Source organism: Mus pahari, chromosome 17 (genome assembly GCF_900095145.1).
Source record: "Mus pahari chromosome 17, PAHARI_EIJ_v1.1, whole genome shotgun sequence".
In the NCBI taxonomy this organism is placed as follows: Eukaryota; Metazoa; Chordata; class Mammalia; order Rodentia; family Muridae; genus Mus; species Mus pahari.
The window spans coordinates 39,843,536-39,862,312 of NC_034606.1; the positions used below are offsets into that span (position 1 = coordinate 39,843,536).

Consider the following 18,777-nt stretch of genomic DNA (forward strand, 5'->3'; position numbering starts at 1 on the left):
CTTCCTTCCTTCCTTCCTTCCTTCCTTCCTTCCTTCCTTCCTTCTTTCCTCTCTCCCTCCGTTCCTTCCTTCTTTCCTTCCTTCCTTTTTAACACAAAGAGTCCTACATCCCAGGAGTGCCTCATCCTGAGAAGAGGGGGCAGGGGGAGAGTTGGCCGTTCTTGCTAAATCCCAGGACCCAGTGCTCACAAGTGGTACCCAGGGAGCTTCCCCTTCCTACACCTCTGTCCTCTTACCCTAATTTTTATACTCCCCCCAACATCCATAAACAGCCAGAAAGGTACCACATACTATCTAAAAGGAAGAGGTTTCCCAATCTAGCTGGGCAGGGAGTCACCACAGAAATCTTTTCTTCATCCCCTGCAACCTCCTTACCAGGCCAGTGCCCTAAATGGTACCGTCTCTCTCTCTGCTCCGAAGCCCCACCAGCCCCAGACTCCTGCACCCTTCCCAGAGGCTGCCTGCCTCCCCTCAAACCAGGTGCAGCCAGAGCCTTACCCAGAGAAGCACACACAACAGCCAGCAGCAACAGCACCAGGAGGGGCCTCATCATGGATGTTCACCAGCAACTGGGAGCCACCAGGGAGAGGGTGCCTTTATAAGGCCACGGGGTCCTGGGATACCTGGTAATTTGTCTGGAGGATGAGCTTGGGGCAGCAGGGCTGGCCTGACTCATGTCACCCAGGCTCCCTCAGCCCACCTCCAAGGTGCCCTTTGGCCTGCCCTTTGGTCCTGAGCCAGCAGCCTCCCCTTCTGGTTACCAAAACCCCAGAAACACTCTGGAGAAGCAAGGGGGTCTGCAGTGACAGCCCTGTTTTGTAGTCTGAGATGAATGTGGCTCTCCCTTGGGGGTCTCCCTCCTCAGTATCATAGTCCCCCGCCTCTGAGTTGTTCTCCATCACATCAGAGAGATAGCAACCCCAATTTAATGGGGGAAGCTGGCTCCTTTAATCTCAGTGTGCACACAGTTGCTGAGGACTGGGTGGAAAGGCCAATTCTAACTTGGAAGTCAGGACTGAGGCTCTGTCTACTTAGAGGCTGATCTGGAGCGGGAAGCCTCATCAGGGCAAAGGCTAGGTATACTGGCAGCCTGGTGAGCATCCCATTCCTGTACCTGGCCTCCATGTTGGGGGCTATGCAATGGCCAGGAGGTCCCAGGAGACCTAGGAAATGACCTGTGCTTCTGTTGGTGATGGGGTCTTGCTGGTGTCTGAGGCTGAGAGATGGGAGCTCTCACATCCTGACTATCCCCTGTCTCTTCCTATGGCGGTCCCTGCCTCTGTCTCTCCCTGCCCAGACCTCCTGCCTAGGACTGCCTGGGTTCCCCTGGCTTTACATGACTGTCCAGGTAGATCCTGGTTTCCTTAATCCTTAGTACAGGCCAGTCCCTTTACCTTCAGACCCTCCTCCAGGGTATCCTTGTGCCCAGAACACCCCTTCCCCAGGCAAATCACCTTTATCAAAACATTCTTAGCCCCTACCCTGACCTGTGCCTAGAAGATATCCATACAGAGCCTGAATCCCTTTCTATATGCCTTCTAGAGGCCCAGAATCCTAAGGGCCTCTTCTCTGTCTTCCGTGAGCTGGGTCTGGATGTTGGGACCTCACCGAGCTGTGAGTGGCAAAGGTCAAGGGGGGGGGGGAAGGGAGCGGAGGTCGAAATCCCAAAGGAGCAGGGAAATGACTTCTTCGCTTCAGCACCAGGGCTGTAGAGTCTCAATCTGACCACACCCCGTGTGCTCCAGGCAGCTCTGACATCTTACGTGAACAGTTTCTCAGATTCTTTAGAGCCTTCATGGTTTGGGATGTATTTGTGCCTTCTGATGAGGAACCAACCTTTGTGGGGAGCTTACAGAACACCCTGTGAGAGCTATGAGGATCTCATCTCTGACTGCTTCCCTGTCCCAAGGACCTTACTTAATATGCTGCTCGCCAGTGAGGTGGTGTTGGCCGTGACCCCTGGTGTTCCCCAGTCTCTTCCGCTCACCTACTCCACAGACTCATGTCTGAGCTTGGGACTTCCTACACGTGGATTGTGATGGTAAGTGAGCCCCAGGGCCCAGCTGCACATGGCAGCCTCCACACTCCCTGGTCTGGAGCTGGGACTCAACCCCCTGGCTCTCTGTCAGGCCAGGGAGTCTGTGGCGTACCTTCCAGATGATTAGCAGTGATGTAGGAGCAGAAATGATGTGATGGAGGTGACCTTGTGTTAGTCACCAGTACATGGTCCCTGGTCATAGGCCTAGAGAAAAGAGGCAGGCCCAGCACTGTGTCCACAGGCTTAATATTTCCTATAGGTGGACCCCAGGTGGGCACCTCAGAGCAGCAGGCATAGCGCCCCCTGGAATGGGTCTCCATCCCTGTACCCAGTTTGAGAAACAGAGGCATGAGGAGTGTGCAAAACTGGCACCACCACTGTCCCAAGCAGTGAGCCAGCTTCGCAGTATCAGGCTGGGAGCCACTGATGCAGAATGCAAGCACGGGGGCTTGGGGTGCTGCCTGTGTGCACGTGTGTGGTGGGACCCACATTGACAGAAGCGATCCACAGTCAGATGGCAGCTGGGCCAGGGACCGGTGGCACTTCCTGGTGAAACTGCGAGGCAGCTGCACACTTCCAAGTGTGCGCGGAAGCTTGAAAGTAGAAAATTAGCCAGGGTGACACAGAGAATAGGCCAGGACCTGATGGCTTCCGAGGACTCTGTGCTGGCAACGTAGGCTGGATCGCACAGGATGCCTCTGAAGTCAAGGTCGCTAATTTGGAGCTCTTCGAGGGCCGTGTGTCCTTTAAGAGGGAACTGATGAACGCTGACCCTAACCAATCTCAAAGGGCTTTTAAGGAGCCATGGTTCTGTGGCTACCGTGGGGTGAAGTGCTACCCTGTCCACCAGTGGGAAGAGGAGAGCCACAGGACCAGCTGGGGTGGAGCTGGTGTATGCCGGGACTGCGGCTGTCTCTGAGAGCCTCTTGTTAAGCTAATGAGCTACCTGAGTCCCACTCTCATGCAGCTAGTTATAGCCTAGACTCTCCTAGATGGCCCATAATTAACATATATCTTTCTAGCCTGGCATTAGCCTTTAGTCCCAGATGCCAACAGGGGACAAGGCTTCCACTCCTGGGAAGCGGAGGGTACATGAGGGAACCTGGCATGGACCAACCATCTGTGCCAGATCCAAGGAGCTCAAGCTCACTTCAGAAGAATTCTGGGTCCCTATCAAGAGCCCAAGACCTTTCTGTAAAACCGAGGGCCTAAGTCTCCCCCCAACCCCGACCCCGTGTACACTTTGTCTAGAGACCCTGGCTTCCTCCTACCCTCCCACCTTGCCTTTTCCTACCTGTGCTGGGAGCTTTGTAGAACAGCCACTTCATAGTGTCTGAACTCACTCTATGGGAAGCAGCACAACCATCCATCCAGAGGTTCACTGCACATCCTATCTTCAAACATCTAAACCCCTTATGTAAGATAACACGGGTTTGTGTATGGCCCGTGCCTGCTCTGTGATTCACAGTAAACCTATTCTAGCTTGCTTAGAATGGCCCATCCAGCTACACACACTCAGGAGTTTTGTTCTGGGTGAGTTGGAGGCATGGAGATAGAGCCTGTGGGAACAGATTCGGAGGGCCAACTGCACTTTATAAACCTCAGCTCAGGCTCTTGTGTGCCCATAGGTCTCCTGCCTGCCACTTGCTGATGCGCCCCCACACATACTCCCAGACCTCTCCGCATCCCTTGGAGCTGCCAGAGTCCCTCTCAGGCATAGCTGGCAAGCCAGGAAGGAGAAAGTGGGCACCTGAGCCGAGTGACTTTGCCTAGTTAGTGAAGGACCTGGAGCTGAGTCAGTCCTAATTTCCTCTCCTTTCATAAGATGTAAACGGAGTCAGGGTGAACAAGAAATCGGAACTTGAAGTCAGGCCCCTCAGCTAGCAGGCAGGTGATGCGATTGGGGGCTTGAGAAGGTAGGTTGAGGAGCTCCTGTATCAAGTGCCCCACAGGGGACCCCTCTTTTCAGGGAAAGCAGGATATCTTGAGAGCACGAGGCCTCTGCTGGCACCAGTCAGCAGAGCAGGAGACCTAGCCTCTTTCTCAGGAGAGAGACAGGGTATTGAGTTACACTTACAATCAGAAACCTGGGTTAACATGCACCCACACTGCTGTGGGTATTAGGTCTGTCCCAGTCTTTCCAACCCTTCTTTGCCATCTGAAAGATCGATATCAGTAATAATCTTGAAGGCAAGTAGAGGGTGCCCCTAGTGGCAGACTAGACAGAGAGACTGATATCTAGTCAAACACGCGGCACACCTTCCCAGTGCTCTTGACCCTGAAACTGCTCTGTGGTAGGAGAAATGGCTCACGCGGCACACCTTCCCAGTGCTCTTGACCCTGAAACTGCTCTGTGGTAGGAGAAATGGCTGACCTAGCGGTGAGACAGAGTGCACTGATGGTTCCGTTTTCAGATGTAATTTACGTGCTCACAATGTACCCCTTCAGTCACTTGGGTATCCACGGCTTTCACCAACATCGATGTCTCCTGTCCCATTGACAGTGCTGCCCCCAGCCCCTGGAAAGCCCACAGCCTACGTTGCATCCCTAAGGATTTGCCTTTTCTGGATGTTGTATGCTGTTGGAATCATACAATACATGGACCCTTGGTTCCCGCATGTTGCAGCATGTTCCTTTTTATGACAGAGTAGGCTCCCTTCCGTGGACTGGGCCACACTGTACATACCGTGAGCCAGTCGGTAAAGATGAAGCTATGCAACTCCACGAGGGACCAGCAGTTAAGAAAATGGTAGACCCTGGGTATGGTGGTCTGTTCCTACAATCTCAGCACTTGGGGGAGCTCTGGGATCCATCATGAGACTTTGTATAGAGATCACTGGTAGAGCCTAGCGTCTACAAGGCCCAAGAGACAACTCCCAGTATCACACAAAACGATAACAGACAAACAAACAGAAAGGGAGATTCATCTACACAAGAGAATTCCACGAGTTACTTAGTTATGTGGCATCCTGCCCTGGAAAGTGTGGAGCCCAGGTAGTGTCTCAGCTATGGCTGCATTCAGTGACTATGCTCGGGTGGAGGGTGAGGGGGGACACACGGAACGAAGACAGCTGGGAGGAACTGGTATTCCAGAGACCTAAGTCAAATCCACAGTGACAAGTCTTGCAAGTAAGGAGCCACTGGAAAAGGCATATTCCTTCTGTCTCCTCCTATCGACTCAGAACTGCCACATGGATCAATCACATCACCACACTGAGGGACATTCCAATATTAGCCAGTACTGGCAGCTGACAAGATCCTAGAACACCAAGCGAAGCCTCCAGTCACTTTTTTCCGGGGGGGGGGGGCTTAAGGGGTCATGATGGCTGTGTTAGGTGGGACCCTCAGTAGGATTCTGGAGCAGAAAAGGGGTATTGGGGAAAACAAATAAAATGGCATAAAAGACGTGCGCCAGTCCTGAGTCATTAGCCTTAGTGAACAGACCACAGGAATCTAAGGGGTAGAGGCAGGGAAAGCTGGGGCGGAGGAATGTACCAGGGAGCTACACAGTCTTTCCAAATATTACAAATATTACAAAAGGGAAAGTTGATACAAAAAGGTGGCGTGCTTAGGAAAGGCCAGGGACTCAAGGTGTGTTTCCTGTTCTTAAAGGAGCTAAGGGCAAGCAAGTACCACCCTCTTCATATCCAAACAGGTTCCAGTGGGAGTGGCTGCTGCCCTGGCATCCAGAAGCTCACTGGGGAGGTTTGGCTCTGCAGGTAGCGACAGGATCTCTCCAGAAGACTGAAGAAGCCAAAGAAATTGTTTGTTTTACCCGATAAGACGCCGAGATAGTGAAGCGAAGGCTACAATCCAGGCCATCGCTCATTAATCCATAATGAGTATCATGACTTCCAGGTACGCTTGAACCTAGGGCCTGATCTCACTGGCCGTGACCTTGGTCACACCCTAAGCCTCTATCCTGGTCACAGCTGAGCCCTGATCTCGATCAGAGCTGTTGTCATACTCTGAGCCTCCATCCAGGTCATGGCCGAGCACTGGGCCTCATTATTTCCTGAGTGTTGATTCTGTTTACACACACTGAGCTCTGATCTTGGTCTGACTCTGAGTTCTTATCCTGGTCACATCCCGACCCTGATCCTTGTCACCCAGAGCCCTGGCCTAGGTCACGGAGATTGAGAGGTGTCGTCGTCTCAGATCTCAGAACAGAGCTTGATAGAAACAAAGGCCTACAGAGTACCCCACAAAGGGCTAAAAGTCAGCTGGCACTTAGATTATGAGGTTCAAGGGCACCGACTGGCTGAAAGGTAGTCCAGGGCGTCTGGGTGCTTACTCCTGGCCAACCTTGTTTTACCCCTTTTCCTTACCGTGCGTAACATCTTGGCTGCCTTCTGTCTCCCTGTAGAGGTGGACACAAGCTTCCCTCAGCCCATGCTGAGGGATTCTGCCTTAGTTCTGGGTTCATTCAATGCCATAGTTGCTACACTGGCTGTTGCCTGCTCAGGCATGTCCTAGCTGCTCACTCCCTAAGCATTGCTGGCTTCTGGTGGGGAGACCAGGGCAGGAGGCAAAGACAGAGGTAATTTGTTCCTGGTGCCTGGGGTGGCTGGCTGCACCAGTTCTGGCCAGTCTGACCAGCCAGAGCTGGGATACAGGGATGCCTGTGCTTTTGACTGGGAAGTAGCTGGTCTGTCTGTCTTTCTTTCTTTCTTTCTTTCTTTCTTTCTTTCTTTCTTTCTTTCTTTCTTTCTTTCTTTCTTTCTTTCCTTCCTTCCTTCCTTCCTTCCTTCCTTCCTTCCTTCCTTCTTTCCTCTCTCCCTCCCTCCCTGTCTTTTTCTCTTTTCTTTTCTTTTCTTTTCTTTTCTTTTCTTTTCTTTTCTTTTCTTNTCTCTCCCTCCCTCCCTGTCTTTTTCTCTTTTCTTTTCTTTTCTTTTCTTTTCTTTTCTTTTCTTTTCTTTTCTTTTCTTTTCTTTTCTTTTCTTTCTTCCTTCCTTCCTTCCTTCCTTCCTTCCTTCCTTCCTTCCTTCCTTCCTTCCTTTCTTTCTTTCTTTTCAGAAGACAGATAAGTAAACAAGGGCCTCTGCCTGCCCTCCAAGTTCCCAGCATTCTTTGGGGTGACCTGACAGTTGCCTGATACACAGGCTGTTCCTCTAAGAGTCTTTACACAGGGACCATGAAGGTAGACCAGGAAATGTAATCAGCCAGGGCAGAGAACTTAGTAAATGAGGCTGTAACTACTTAGAGGACATTCGCCTGGGTTCCCCTTTCAGGTTATGGTACCCATCAGGTTTCTTTACCCATTGCCAGATAAAATGTTGGCATCTCCTGGTCGGGGCATTGGGTTATATGCTGTTTATGCAGGGCTAAGAGAGAGGTGGTACCACCAAACGCCAGACACTTTCTCTCTATCGCCCCCTGCTGGCCAAGTGAAGCATAGCTTGTAGAGATGCTGCCAGAGCTGAAGCTGTGTGCAACCATGGCTGCTCTGAGCTTCAAGAGTGAGGTGGACAGATGTCCACGGCCCCTGTGGACTCAGCCCATGAATCACCAAGAGATGTGATTCACTGATTTTCTAGAGCGGTGACAAAATAAGCAAAACAAACCAGTTACTCAGGAGAGCCAAGATTTATTTTGGCTCAGAATTTCAGGGTGTTTAGACACTGTTCAGATGGTTCCGCGACTGTTAGCTCTGTGGCAAGATAAAATCAGGGTGGAAAGGCATGGTGGGTGAAAGCCACTCATCTCGTGGAGACAAGGAAAGTAGGGAGACATACACAAAGAGGGTCTGGGGATCCCTCAAAGTCATACCATCACTGACCTGCTCCCTCTAGGACCCCCTAGCAGAACATACCAGCAGATTAATCACCGAAGCTATCAGCCTCATGATCTAATTCACCTACGACTAGCTGGAGACCAAGCCTTTAACACATGAGCCTTTGTGGGGGGGGTTATCTGTTTCCAAACAATAGCACCCCCAACTTTCAGCAGATGACTTCCATGCTACTGTCTGTGGACAACTGGCCAGAACCTCAGGGGTCCAACATCTCAGATCCCTTCCTCCCCACACTCCAGGGTCCCCTCTCTTGTACCCACCAGCCTGCATCATGGCCCTACCAACCTCCTTCTCACATCCTCCCACCTTGCATAAAACCTTCCTATTTAGAAGCTCAGTGCACCAGGTAAGCTGGCCACCAGGTCATGCCTGCCTTTTTCTCCTATACACCTTATATTTTAAGATTCATTTACTTTTATTTTATGCATACGGGTTTTGCCTGAATGTATGGATGTGCTTGCCTGGTACCATCAGAGGTCAGAAGTCCTGGAAGGGAAGTTAGAGCCAACTGTGATCTGTCATGTCACGGGCGTGCTGGGAGCCCCACGCTAGTCACCAGTTCTCTTCAAGAGCAGCAAGTGCTCTTAACCACTGAGCCAGTCTCTCCAGTCTGTCTACCTTACTTTTTAAAACAGAGTTTTTTAAGAAACCTGGAGCTCCCTGATTTAGATATGCTTGACAGCCAGTGAGTCATAGGGACTTCCAGATCTCCATCCCATAGATGGGGGAGTTACAGTTATGTACCCAACACAGCTTGTACAAGGATGCTGGACATCTAAACTTAGGTCCTCAGGCTTGTGTTCCTGGCACTTTATAGATTGAGGAGTCTCCCCAGCTCCTTGTCACCTTCTCATGTCAAGGCAATAACAACAATAACCAACCAACCAAACACACACACACAAACAAAACCAGTGAAGACCCGATTTTAGCATCTGCCCATTTTCCTGATCTCTCCCTTTCTTTTGCTCCTATAAAGACAATGACTAAAAGCAATTTGTGTGGGAAAGGGTTGACTTCATCCTAAGGCTTGTGGCTCTTCATGAAAGAAAATCTGGATAAGAAGTCAAGGCAGAGACCTAGGGGCAGGGACTGAAGCAGAGACTGGCAGAGTGCTACTTGTTGGTTTGTTCTTCATGGCTTGCTCAGCCTGCTTTCTTATACTTACCAGGACCAACTGCCCAGGGGTGGCACTGCCCACAGTGGACTGGACCCTTCCACATGAATCATTAAAAACAGACAGACAGACAAACAACAGCGAAACCCAACACATGCCTGACGGAGGCATTTTCTCAATTAAAGTTCCCCTTTCCCAGATGACCTTAGCTTGTACCAGGTTGACAAAAATCTAACAAGCACACAGAGTATAAATATTTCCACCATGCCCAGTGTCTGCACATGGGGTCGGAGAGGCCCCACAGTTTACCAGTTTAGACACAAACAGCATCAAGTGCACAGTGAACAGTGCGGGGAGACAAGGAATCAGAAATGCTAAGGTCTTCGTGCTGCTTTTGTGTGCGTTTAGTCAAACTGGCATTTCACTTTCAATAGTGAGTTCTTTAACCAAAGCTCATTAAAAAAAAAAAAAAGTCCTCAAAAGTTTTACAGCAGGCTCTTATGACCTAGGGCCAGTTAGCTTTGGGTTTCTAGACTCAGCTCACATTACTCCTGAGACCCTGGCCCCAGCTCTGCAGAGTCAAGACCTACTGTCAGGGTGACAGCTTAGAAAAGCAAACAGAGGGGACAGAAGCAAGGAAAGCTCTGAGCAGAACCGAAGGGGAAGAGGTCGAGGAAAGAGCAGAGAGCCCGGGAAACCAAGCCCTGCAATGCTATGCATGGGGTTTTAACCGTCTTCTGCACTTTTAAACCTTAGCTACTTAGCTTTTCTAACAGTTCTCCGAACTAGCACAGTTGCAAAGAGGAGGAGACCGGGAGGCCTCGCACCTCTGAGAGTGGTCCTCCTGTCCTGCCAGCAGGGCCATACCAGGCATCCAAAGATCATCTGCAGCCTGCTGACTAATTATCCACGGTGTAACAGGGCTATGGTTGGTTTGGCCACTCATTCATCCATCAAAAGGCTCATTTCTGGTTTGGGGCAATTACTAATGCTGGTACTGTGAGCGTCCATGTACGGGTTTTATGTGAGTGACTGAATCTCTCTCTCTCTGTCTAAGGGAAACACTCAAGCGTCAGTTACTGCTGTTCATACGGTAAAGGCTCTGTGCTTGGTTTGTTTTGAGACAGTTCTTTAGGTTGACCTGTGTACTCGTTTGATGCTCAAATGCTACATATCATCTCGGTTAATTCTGCTTCATTCCATCATAGGACTGTGTGTTGAAGTCTACCATCTGACCATCTCTAATCTCTGCTAGTCTTTGCCTTATACATGTTGAGGTGGTGTTAACTGATGCAGGAACATGTAGAATTCTATCTCCCTGTTGGGTTTACTCTTTGGCAACTGTGCAAAGCTTCCTGTTGCAGTCACATGCCTGAGAGCAGAAACCCTACCTAACTTCTTTTGTTGAGTGTCTGCACAGAGTGCACAGAGACCGACTCACCTCTACCTACTCATCTCACCTTCCAGTATCCACATGACGGTCCCAGGCTAAGCAAACACCATGTCTACGAGGTCCCGGGTGCAAGCAGAGATGGGCGAGGCCTGGGAAAATACCCCTTGCCTTTTACTCTCCAGTGGCTCTCCAACATATTCTTTTCTTCTCTCTCACCAATGCTGAGTTGTGAGTACCCAGGCTCGGCCTTACAGTTTCCCTGAGACCCTAAACCTGCCTCCTTAGAATCCAGATCTTCCATGGGCCCCTCCAGCCTGTATGGGAATCTTCCATGGGATCCTCCAGTCTGGATCTACCCTATTATTTTATGGCTTAGAAGCTGGATCCCCCCCCCTCTTTCTCATTCTCCACCCCAGCCCCTTTCAGCACAGACTCCATCCACCTTGGGTTCCTGAAGCTTAGACTTCATTCCTGTGACTCAGGTCACCTGACCACAGCTGCAGCCAGCAATCCTCCACACAAGTCCAGCTACTTGCCAAACAAGTTGGATGAATTTGTCTCAACTTTGTAACTCCAAAAGGGAGTGGGTCAGGTATACACACTCTCACTACTTCCCTGGATGAACACAAACAGGGAAACACACAACACTAACATGCCAGGGAGTGAGTTTCCAACATCAACAATTTGGGGGCACATTTAGACAGATGCTGTGCTGTGGATTCTGTCCTTTCTAGGCAAGAGCATCAAGGGAACTCCAGAAGACGTCCTCTATCTTCTCAAGTCTGAAGACTGAGAACAACTCATCAACTCCTTACCTTTTTTTTTTCAATTGATGTCCTTTCGTCCTTTCATAATTGACCGTTAGCTGTAAGGTGAAAGAAATCCCTTTCTCCTCAAGTTGATTCTGGTCAGTTTCACCACAGGGAGAGGATGGAGATCCCCACTGAGCCATCTCTCCAGTCTCTATATTTATCTCCGTGCCTAGGTTTGACCAGACTGAGCCAACACAGGACGTCTAAATCTCACAGTCCCACATTATCCTAGATTCGCAGTAGAAACTTCTTTGAACTGTTCTCTCATGGTGAGCCTGACCTGGGTCTCTCTGTGTGTGCTGTCCACCTCCTGACTTTACCGCTGAATTTGACATGTTTCTTCTTCCACTTTTCGTTTATGCTTTCATTTTAATTTTCTGTCTTTTCGAGATCTAGCACTATAAAAGTAACTTTTATTTTCCTAAATTAATTGTTGTCCCAGAGGCTCACTGCCTCTGTCTGCTTACCTGGACCTAGTCCTGGAAGCTTCTAGCCTCCGTGCAACCTCATCTTGGCCTAGCAGGCTTTCAGCCTCTGAGACTTGCTGCTGAATAAGCTCATCTCTTCCCAGTTCTTTCTGAGCTCTGGGTGGCTGGTTCAGCTCAGCTCTTCTGCGTCAAAGCTCCTCTCCCAGCTGTTATTCTGACTTCTCCTGAGTTGCTCTGCCTGGCATTAAACTAACTCAAGCAATCTGTTCTAATCTTCTGGCTCCTTCTCATTCTCTGGCTTGTTCTGTCTTCACCTGTGTCTAGTTTGTTCTCTCTGCAACCTGTCTCTCTATAAAACCTCTCCTGGTAAAATTGCCTCTCTCTCTCTCTCTCTCTCTCTCTCTCTCTCTCTCTCTCTCTCCTTCCCTCCCTCTCCCTCTCCTGCCCTCCCTCTCCCTTTCCTCCCTTTCCCCTCCCTCTCCCCCTTCCTCTCCCCTTCTCCCTTCCACCTCTCTCTACACTGCTCTCTTCAGTAGCTTCCCTTTCCTCTCTCTTCTCATGAGAGTTGGGCGGATCCTATTCTGTCAAATCTTTCTCTGATTTGTCACTTTGTCTGCCACTCTCTTAGACACAACTTTCAACTGCAGCTTCCATAAACTAACTCTACTTTCATTGTTTGGGATTAAAGGTGTACACTAAAGGCTGAGCCACACCACAACTAAAAACAGGGGTTTTGTTTGTTTTGTTTTGTTTTTTTAATAAATAACACAATCTTAGGGTTCACAGTGTGACCAAATATCCTGCGACACAGCACCGCTGTAATGTCCTCCTCCATATAATACTCCAGAACCAGAGAAAGCAGACACTCTGGAGGCAGCTGCTAGCCTCAAGAGGTAGATGACCAGGGCCAGACACCATAATTCATACTTCACCATTTTTAAACGTTATTTTTACTTTACGCTTCCAATATGCACAGGATAGACTGGCATGTAGTTGAAAAGAATTTATGTGTTTTTCATTGGACATCTTTAACAGGTGGCTTCTCTGCTTTCGCTGTAGCCATGGTCATGGGCTAAACAGAGGAAACCAGTGGGAGGCAGGTAGGCTCTGAGGGCCCTTACCTTATGAATCAGACATGAAGGGAGTAGCCTGGGCCCTTTGACCTCTCTTCTGTGTGCAGACACACAGAAGATGACATCCATGAAGAAGGTTTCTCAACAAGGCACCTCATCTGTTACCCCGATCTTAGACTTCTCAGCCCTAGATTGGAGAGCAATACATTTCTATTATTCATAAATTATATATCCCAGCTGGGTGGAGGTAGTATGTGCCTTTAACCCCCAGAGCTGGGGAGGCAGAGCAGGGGGGATCCCTATTCTGTAAATTTAAAACCAGCCTCGTCTACAGAGTAAGTTCCAGGACAGCCAGGAATGCACAGAGAAACCCTGTCTCAAAACAACGACAAAACAAAACAAACGAATTATATGTTCCAAGGTATTTTGCTGTAGTAACACAAACTGATTCAAGAGTAATCTAGTGAGACCTCTTGCTGGAAACATAAATATCAACAACAGAGCCCCACCATACCAGTGCTTCTTACTCTGTTATTCTTATTGGCTTCACCTTGGTGCTTTGCAGAGGTGGTGATAACTCATGCGTTTATTGTGGTTTCTGGTTTCAGTGGGTCGTTTTAAATCCTGCAGCATTAGTTCTGGTGTTTGAACTGGGCTTCATGGAGGTAACTTTTATCACATGATTGACATTTCCCTCAATTCTTAGTTTTATGTTAAAGTCACTTGCAAGGGCTTATGACAACCTAACTCTGTTCCTGTGTTTGTGTTTGTTTGTTTTACTGGGACAAGATCTTATGATGTAGCCTGACTGGCCTAAAACTCTTTATGTAGACCAGACTAGCCTCAAACTCTCAGAGCTCTGCCTTCTGTGTCTTAGTTTTATTGCTGTGAAAAGATGCTATGATGAAGTGAACTTATAAAATAAAGCATTGACTTGGGGGCTTGCTTACAGTTTCAGAGGGTAAGTTCATGACCTGGTGGGAAGTGTGACAGCAGCAGACGGGCAAGCACTGGAGCAGTAGTTGAGTACTTACATCTGATCCACAGTCATCAGGCAGAGCATGAGATGGCATGGTGTGTGGGAGCCTTTGAAACCTCAAGATCTACCTCTAATGGCATACCTCTAACAAGGCCATGCCTCCTCATCCTTCCAAAACAGTTCCGCCAAGTAGGGCTAAGCATTCAAATATATGAGCCTATGAGGGCCATGATCATTCGAACCACCACACCCTTCCCATTCTGAAAGCTGAGGTTGAAGGCATACACCACCACAGGTAACCTAGCAATAGTGCTCTTTCTTGTTTTCTTTTTAATAAAAGATTTATGTATTTTTATTTTATATGAAAGGGTGTTTTGCCTGCGCAAACATTTCAGACTTCCATGAGCCTCTATATAGGTCCTGAGAATTAAACCTGGCACATCTGCAAGAGAGGAGCCTGAGATCTGAACCACTGAGCCATCTCTCCATCCTGAGTTTTCTCAATGCTCCTTACTGGAAATAGCATTTGAGGCTGATAAGCATGTCTAGTCAACAACAATGTCTAGGAGGCTGTGAGCCCAAAACTTATGAGTCAATACCTGGGGTGCTTCATTTGATCTGCTCACAGTTAAGGACTCTGGATCCATCCTTTGGGCTGCTATGTGGTTCTGAGTCCATCAGTAAAACAGCCAGTGACCTGTAGGTCTCCTGACACTTGGCTGTCCTTAGGAGACATCTCTGTATCCAGTGTACACTTGCTCTTGTTTTGAAACCTGCACACTGGTAGGGCACTTTCTACTTGGGCAGTTTATAATGCTGAGAATAATGGTGCTTTATAGAACCTGAACCTTCTTGCCCTTGGTGTGTGTTTAAGGCCACAGCAGTATCCAGAGAGGGGTCCTTCAAACAGGGACACTCCACCTTCAGCTGCTCACCTCCTTGGTTCACAATTACTAGCAAATAGACCTTTTTAACCTTGTTGTAGTTAAGGCTGGGGGTTTTCTGTTGCAGCACATGCATTCTAACAGAGGGATGATCACTGGGCTTGGCAATGTTATTTAGGACAGCCCATCCCTCGGCTTATTCACGTTAAGTTCTTGAGGTTTAGAGGATCTGCCATCCCTGTCCTTCAGCTCCTGGTGCCACTCTTTCATTATGCCAGCTGTCACCTTGCTTTGACTTTCTTCTCTGTCTACTGAGACACATTCCCACAGTATAGCACTGCTTTCTACTTATTTTTTTCCCCTGGTGCTGGGCACTGAACTCACATACTAGACAAGCACTCTACTCAGCTTGCATTGCTTACTTTTCTCACCACTTTGACAAAAATGCACACAACACACACAAAAAACCAAACCAAATCAAACCAAACCACCCACCCAAACAGCAACCGATTTGAGGAATCAAGGGCACAGTGGACACCCCTGAATGCACCCCTGAATCCTGGTAGCAAGTGCTTGTACTCTTGTGGGGAAACAGGTAGCTGCTGTGTACCGTCTGCCCCAGTGGGAAAGGTGTGCTGTGGTGTGGGAGTGGGAGCCAGCTGTCATGCAGCATCTGCAGTCAGGAAGCAGAGAGAGATGAACTCTGGTACTCCGCTCAGTTCTCCTTTTTACCTAGTCCTGGATCCCAGCCTGTGGAATGGTGCTGCCTACATTTAAGCTAGGTCTCCTCATCTCAATCACCCTGAGAAAACTTCTCACAGAAATGTGTCTTCTAGATGACTCTAGGTCCTGTCATGGATCCTCAGGATTATCTGTCACTGCACACTCAGCCCACGTGACTACTTTGGGATCCAAGGCAGAAAACACAGTCACTCTGTGGCCTTTTGGAGTGACTCACAGTTCGATACCCTTCAGTCACCTGCTTTTCCACTAGTGTACATGGACTTGCTATCAGGGAAAGTCTGTATTCACTGACACCCACCATGCTGGGTTCTCCAATGGCAGCTCCCTGCCTCTCACCCCATTCTCTTCTCTCTTCTCTCTCTTGCCCTTAAGAATGCTTGCCATCCAGCCGGGCGTGGTGGCGCACGCCTTTAATCCCAGCACTCGGGAGGCAGAGGCAGGCTCATTTCTGAGTTCAAGGCCAGCTTGGTCTACAGAGTGAGCTCCAGGACAGCCAAGGCTACACAGAGAAACCCTGTCTCAAAATACCAAACCCCCCCCCCAAAAAAAAAAGTTTGCTATCCATGTTGCTATCATGCTATTCAAAGACCAGCCTCATTTGAATCTTGTTCTGAGACAGACAGAGGGATATGACAGACAGAAAACACTTGCAATTCTAGTTTTGGGGTTTTGTTGTTGTTTGTTTGTTTTTTGTTTTTTGATAGCGGAGGAGAGAGAGAGTCACAAGTTTGAGGCTATCTTGAGCTACATAACAAATTCCAAGGCAACCTGAAGTATAGAATGAGACCTTGGCAAGGAAAAGGGGAATTCTTTCTCCTTTCCTGCCATGTATTTAAAAATGTCATTTACTGACCATCACAGCACACACACACACACACACACACACACACACACACACACACACACTCGTGCACATGGGTGGGGGACACACATGAGGGAGAGTTTCTGTGCCCTCCTGTTGCTCTGCCAGGTTGATTGAAGAATTTCCTGGCCTTTGTGGTATCTGGCTTGTTTCCATTCCACTCTGTTTACATAACTGCCTGCCCTTGGACCAGTGGGGCTGTGTCTACCAGGTAGGCACCTGCTCACAATGAGTTCTCACATAAGATCCTACCCATCATAGCCCCTGACTATGCACTAACCTCCGCATCTCCTTCTGCAGAGAGCCTTCTAGAAAGAGTATCTAACACTAGCAGACAACACACCCTCACTTCCTTCTACCCCTTCATCCCTATGAATGAGAATATGTTGGCCAACCTGATGGAGACATTTTCTCAATTGAGGTTCCTCTTCCAAGACAAAAACCCAACCAAATAAACAAAAACCCTCCCCCCAGGACACCTTATTCATTCTCTGATGTGTTCACCAAGGTCCCCCCCCCCCCGCTTGTTTCTTTGAGTTACTCAAGTTTTATGGGAATAGCCTGGCTGTTGTCCCTCAAGGGTTCTTCCTGATCCCTGCCCCCTAAATAGACCTTGACCCCTGTGGCAGAGATGCCTCAGGCACAGTACATATTTTCTAGAAGATTCTCCAAGCCTCTCTATGCAGCTATGGAAGACCAGAGAGGAGACAGAGTGTATAGGTGTACCCTGTCCTGACACCAGGCAAAGTCCACGGCTGGAGGTCCTTGTTTGGAAGAGGTCAGCTCCTATGAATGGCTGCAGTTCGATGGAAACGTGGAGGGCATATACCTGGCTCAAGTTTCTGATGGCAAAAAAGAAAAAAAGAAAGAAAGAAAGAAAGAAAGAAAGAAAGAAAGAAAGAAAGAAAGAAAGAAAGAGAGAGAGAGAAAGAAAAAGAAGAAAAGAAATCTATGGGTGGGAACTTAGAGATTTGTGTTCATGTGTCAGAAAGTGGATTAGATAACACAGAGTTATTTTCCCTTCAGAATACTTACCTCTAATTATTCCTTCCTTCCCCCCTTCCCTTTCTCCCTCTTGCTCTGCCCCCCTCTCGCTCCAGGCCCCTGCTCTCTTGGGCCCCATTCACTCCAGCCCCATAGGTTCTTTATTTGTTTCTCATTAAGGATGGTTGTGAGCCACTAAGTGGTTGTTGGGATTTGAACTCAGGACCTCCAGAAGAGCAGTCAGTTCTCTTAACCGCTGAGCCATCTCGCCCGCCCTCATCCTTCCCTTTGATTCTGGGTCCCTCTGCATATTGTGTTTGTGGATGAGATGTGAGCTCTCCTTCTGCATCAGCTCAGAGGCAGTGGAACAAAAAGGGGAGCGCCTAGGCTTAATTCCAGGGTCACTGGCCAGCGACCTGAGAACGGTTCCCATGGAAGTGGGGGAGCTGCTGATGCTGACAGATGTGGAGCTCTGCATCCCACCTGCCCATCCAGAAACAGAAGTCAGACCAAGAGATGTCGAAGGAAAAACAAATGTAATTAGAAGGATCCAGCAGGAGTACAGAGAATTCATGACCCACAAGGCATGCTCCAGGCCCTTCTGTGGCTTACAGCAGGCAGAGGGCTGAGAGGCCATTAGCAATAAGGACCATGAAGCCAGGCAATAACAGCTCAGTGTATCTATGTCTTTTCTCACTGGCTTTTCCAGGCTGTTCCTTTAAGTACAGGACAGAGGATGGCCCCTCACTATTACATAATTTCCATTGGCAGCACCTTACATATAGGAAGGGCATGGGTTTTTCCATCAGAAACTCCTTAGGCTCAGATATTTGAGGACTAGAGCTAGGCATCGTGATTACGGGGGTTGAACACCTTCGGGTGCACTGTTTTGACACATAGAAGAAACGTTCGAATATTCCTGATGGGGAAAAAAAGAGAAAGATAAATTATGAGTTCAAAATCCCAATATCAGAGCCTCTCTGGGTTAACTGTCCCCATCGGGGGCTTTGTCAAATGAGAGCACCAGTCAGAGAGCAGGGCCAAGCTGCCTCAGGGTGGACTGTGTGGTCCTCTACACGCTATAAGGATCTGGAGCTCTATTTACAAACACAGGATTCTTGATCTTCTTAAACACAAAGCTGGCTCCAGTGACTGAAACAGACAGAAGCCTACAGTGAGGGCTTCTGGCCAGCCTGGCTTAGCTGTAGGTGGTAGGCTAGTCTTCGAACCTCACCTTGCATTGCACAAGATAGTTTGTTTCCCCTTCCCACTCCACTACTTTACCATCCTACCGGGGCTGTGTGTGAGTGTGGTGGTGGGGAGCTGAATTTGAATGCACAGGTCCTGACACCGCCATTATAGATAGAACATTATGGGTCCCCTGGATCCACTTAAAGAAACTCTTGTGTCCAATATTTCAGTAGTGAATCCTGATGGGCTGAGTCGGTCTCCAAACATCAAAGCAATGGCCTCTTCTCCAAGAATAGACATTAAGCCCTAACTCCTACCTCTGTTGAGTCCTTCATGAAACCTACCTGGATGCTATTCTCAGGAAGGCATTTGACCTCACTACAGGGTTGGTTTTTTTTTGGTTTTTCGAGACAGGGTTTCTCTGTATAGCTCTGGCTGTCCTGGAACTCCCTCTGTAGACCAGGCTGGCCTCAAACTCAGA

At 48.8% G+C, this 18,777-nt stretch overlaps 1 protein-coding gene and 1 long non-coding RNA gene across 2 annotated transcripts in view; one reads left to right on the forward strand and one right to left on the reverse strand.

Moving 5' to 3' along the window:
• The first annotated feature begins 5,681 nt into the window (after positions 1–5,681).
• Positions 5,682–18,777, forward strand: part of LOC110335298 — a 15,646-nt gene continuing 2,550 nt past the window's right edge. The window contains exon 1 of the long non-coding RNA XR_002381153.1: positions 5,682–5,896. This is a non-coding gene — a long non-coding RNA (uncharacterized LOC110335298). The remainder of the gene's footprint in view (positions 5,897–18,777) is intronic.
• Positions 17,626–18,777, reverse strand: part of Ly6k (lymphocyte antigen 6 family member K) — a 3,027-nt gene continuing 1,875 nt past the window's right edge. Inside the window, exon 4 of the mRNA XM_021217382.1 lies at positions 17,626–18,024. Within this exon, the coding sequence (XP_021073041.1) occupies positions 17,714–18,024 (311 nt within the window). The 3' untranslated portion in view covers positions 17,626–17,713. The remainder of the gene's footprint in view (positions 18,025–18,777) is intronic.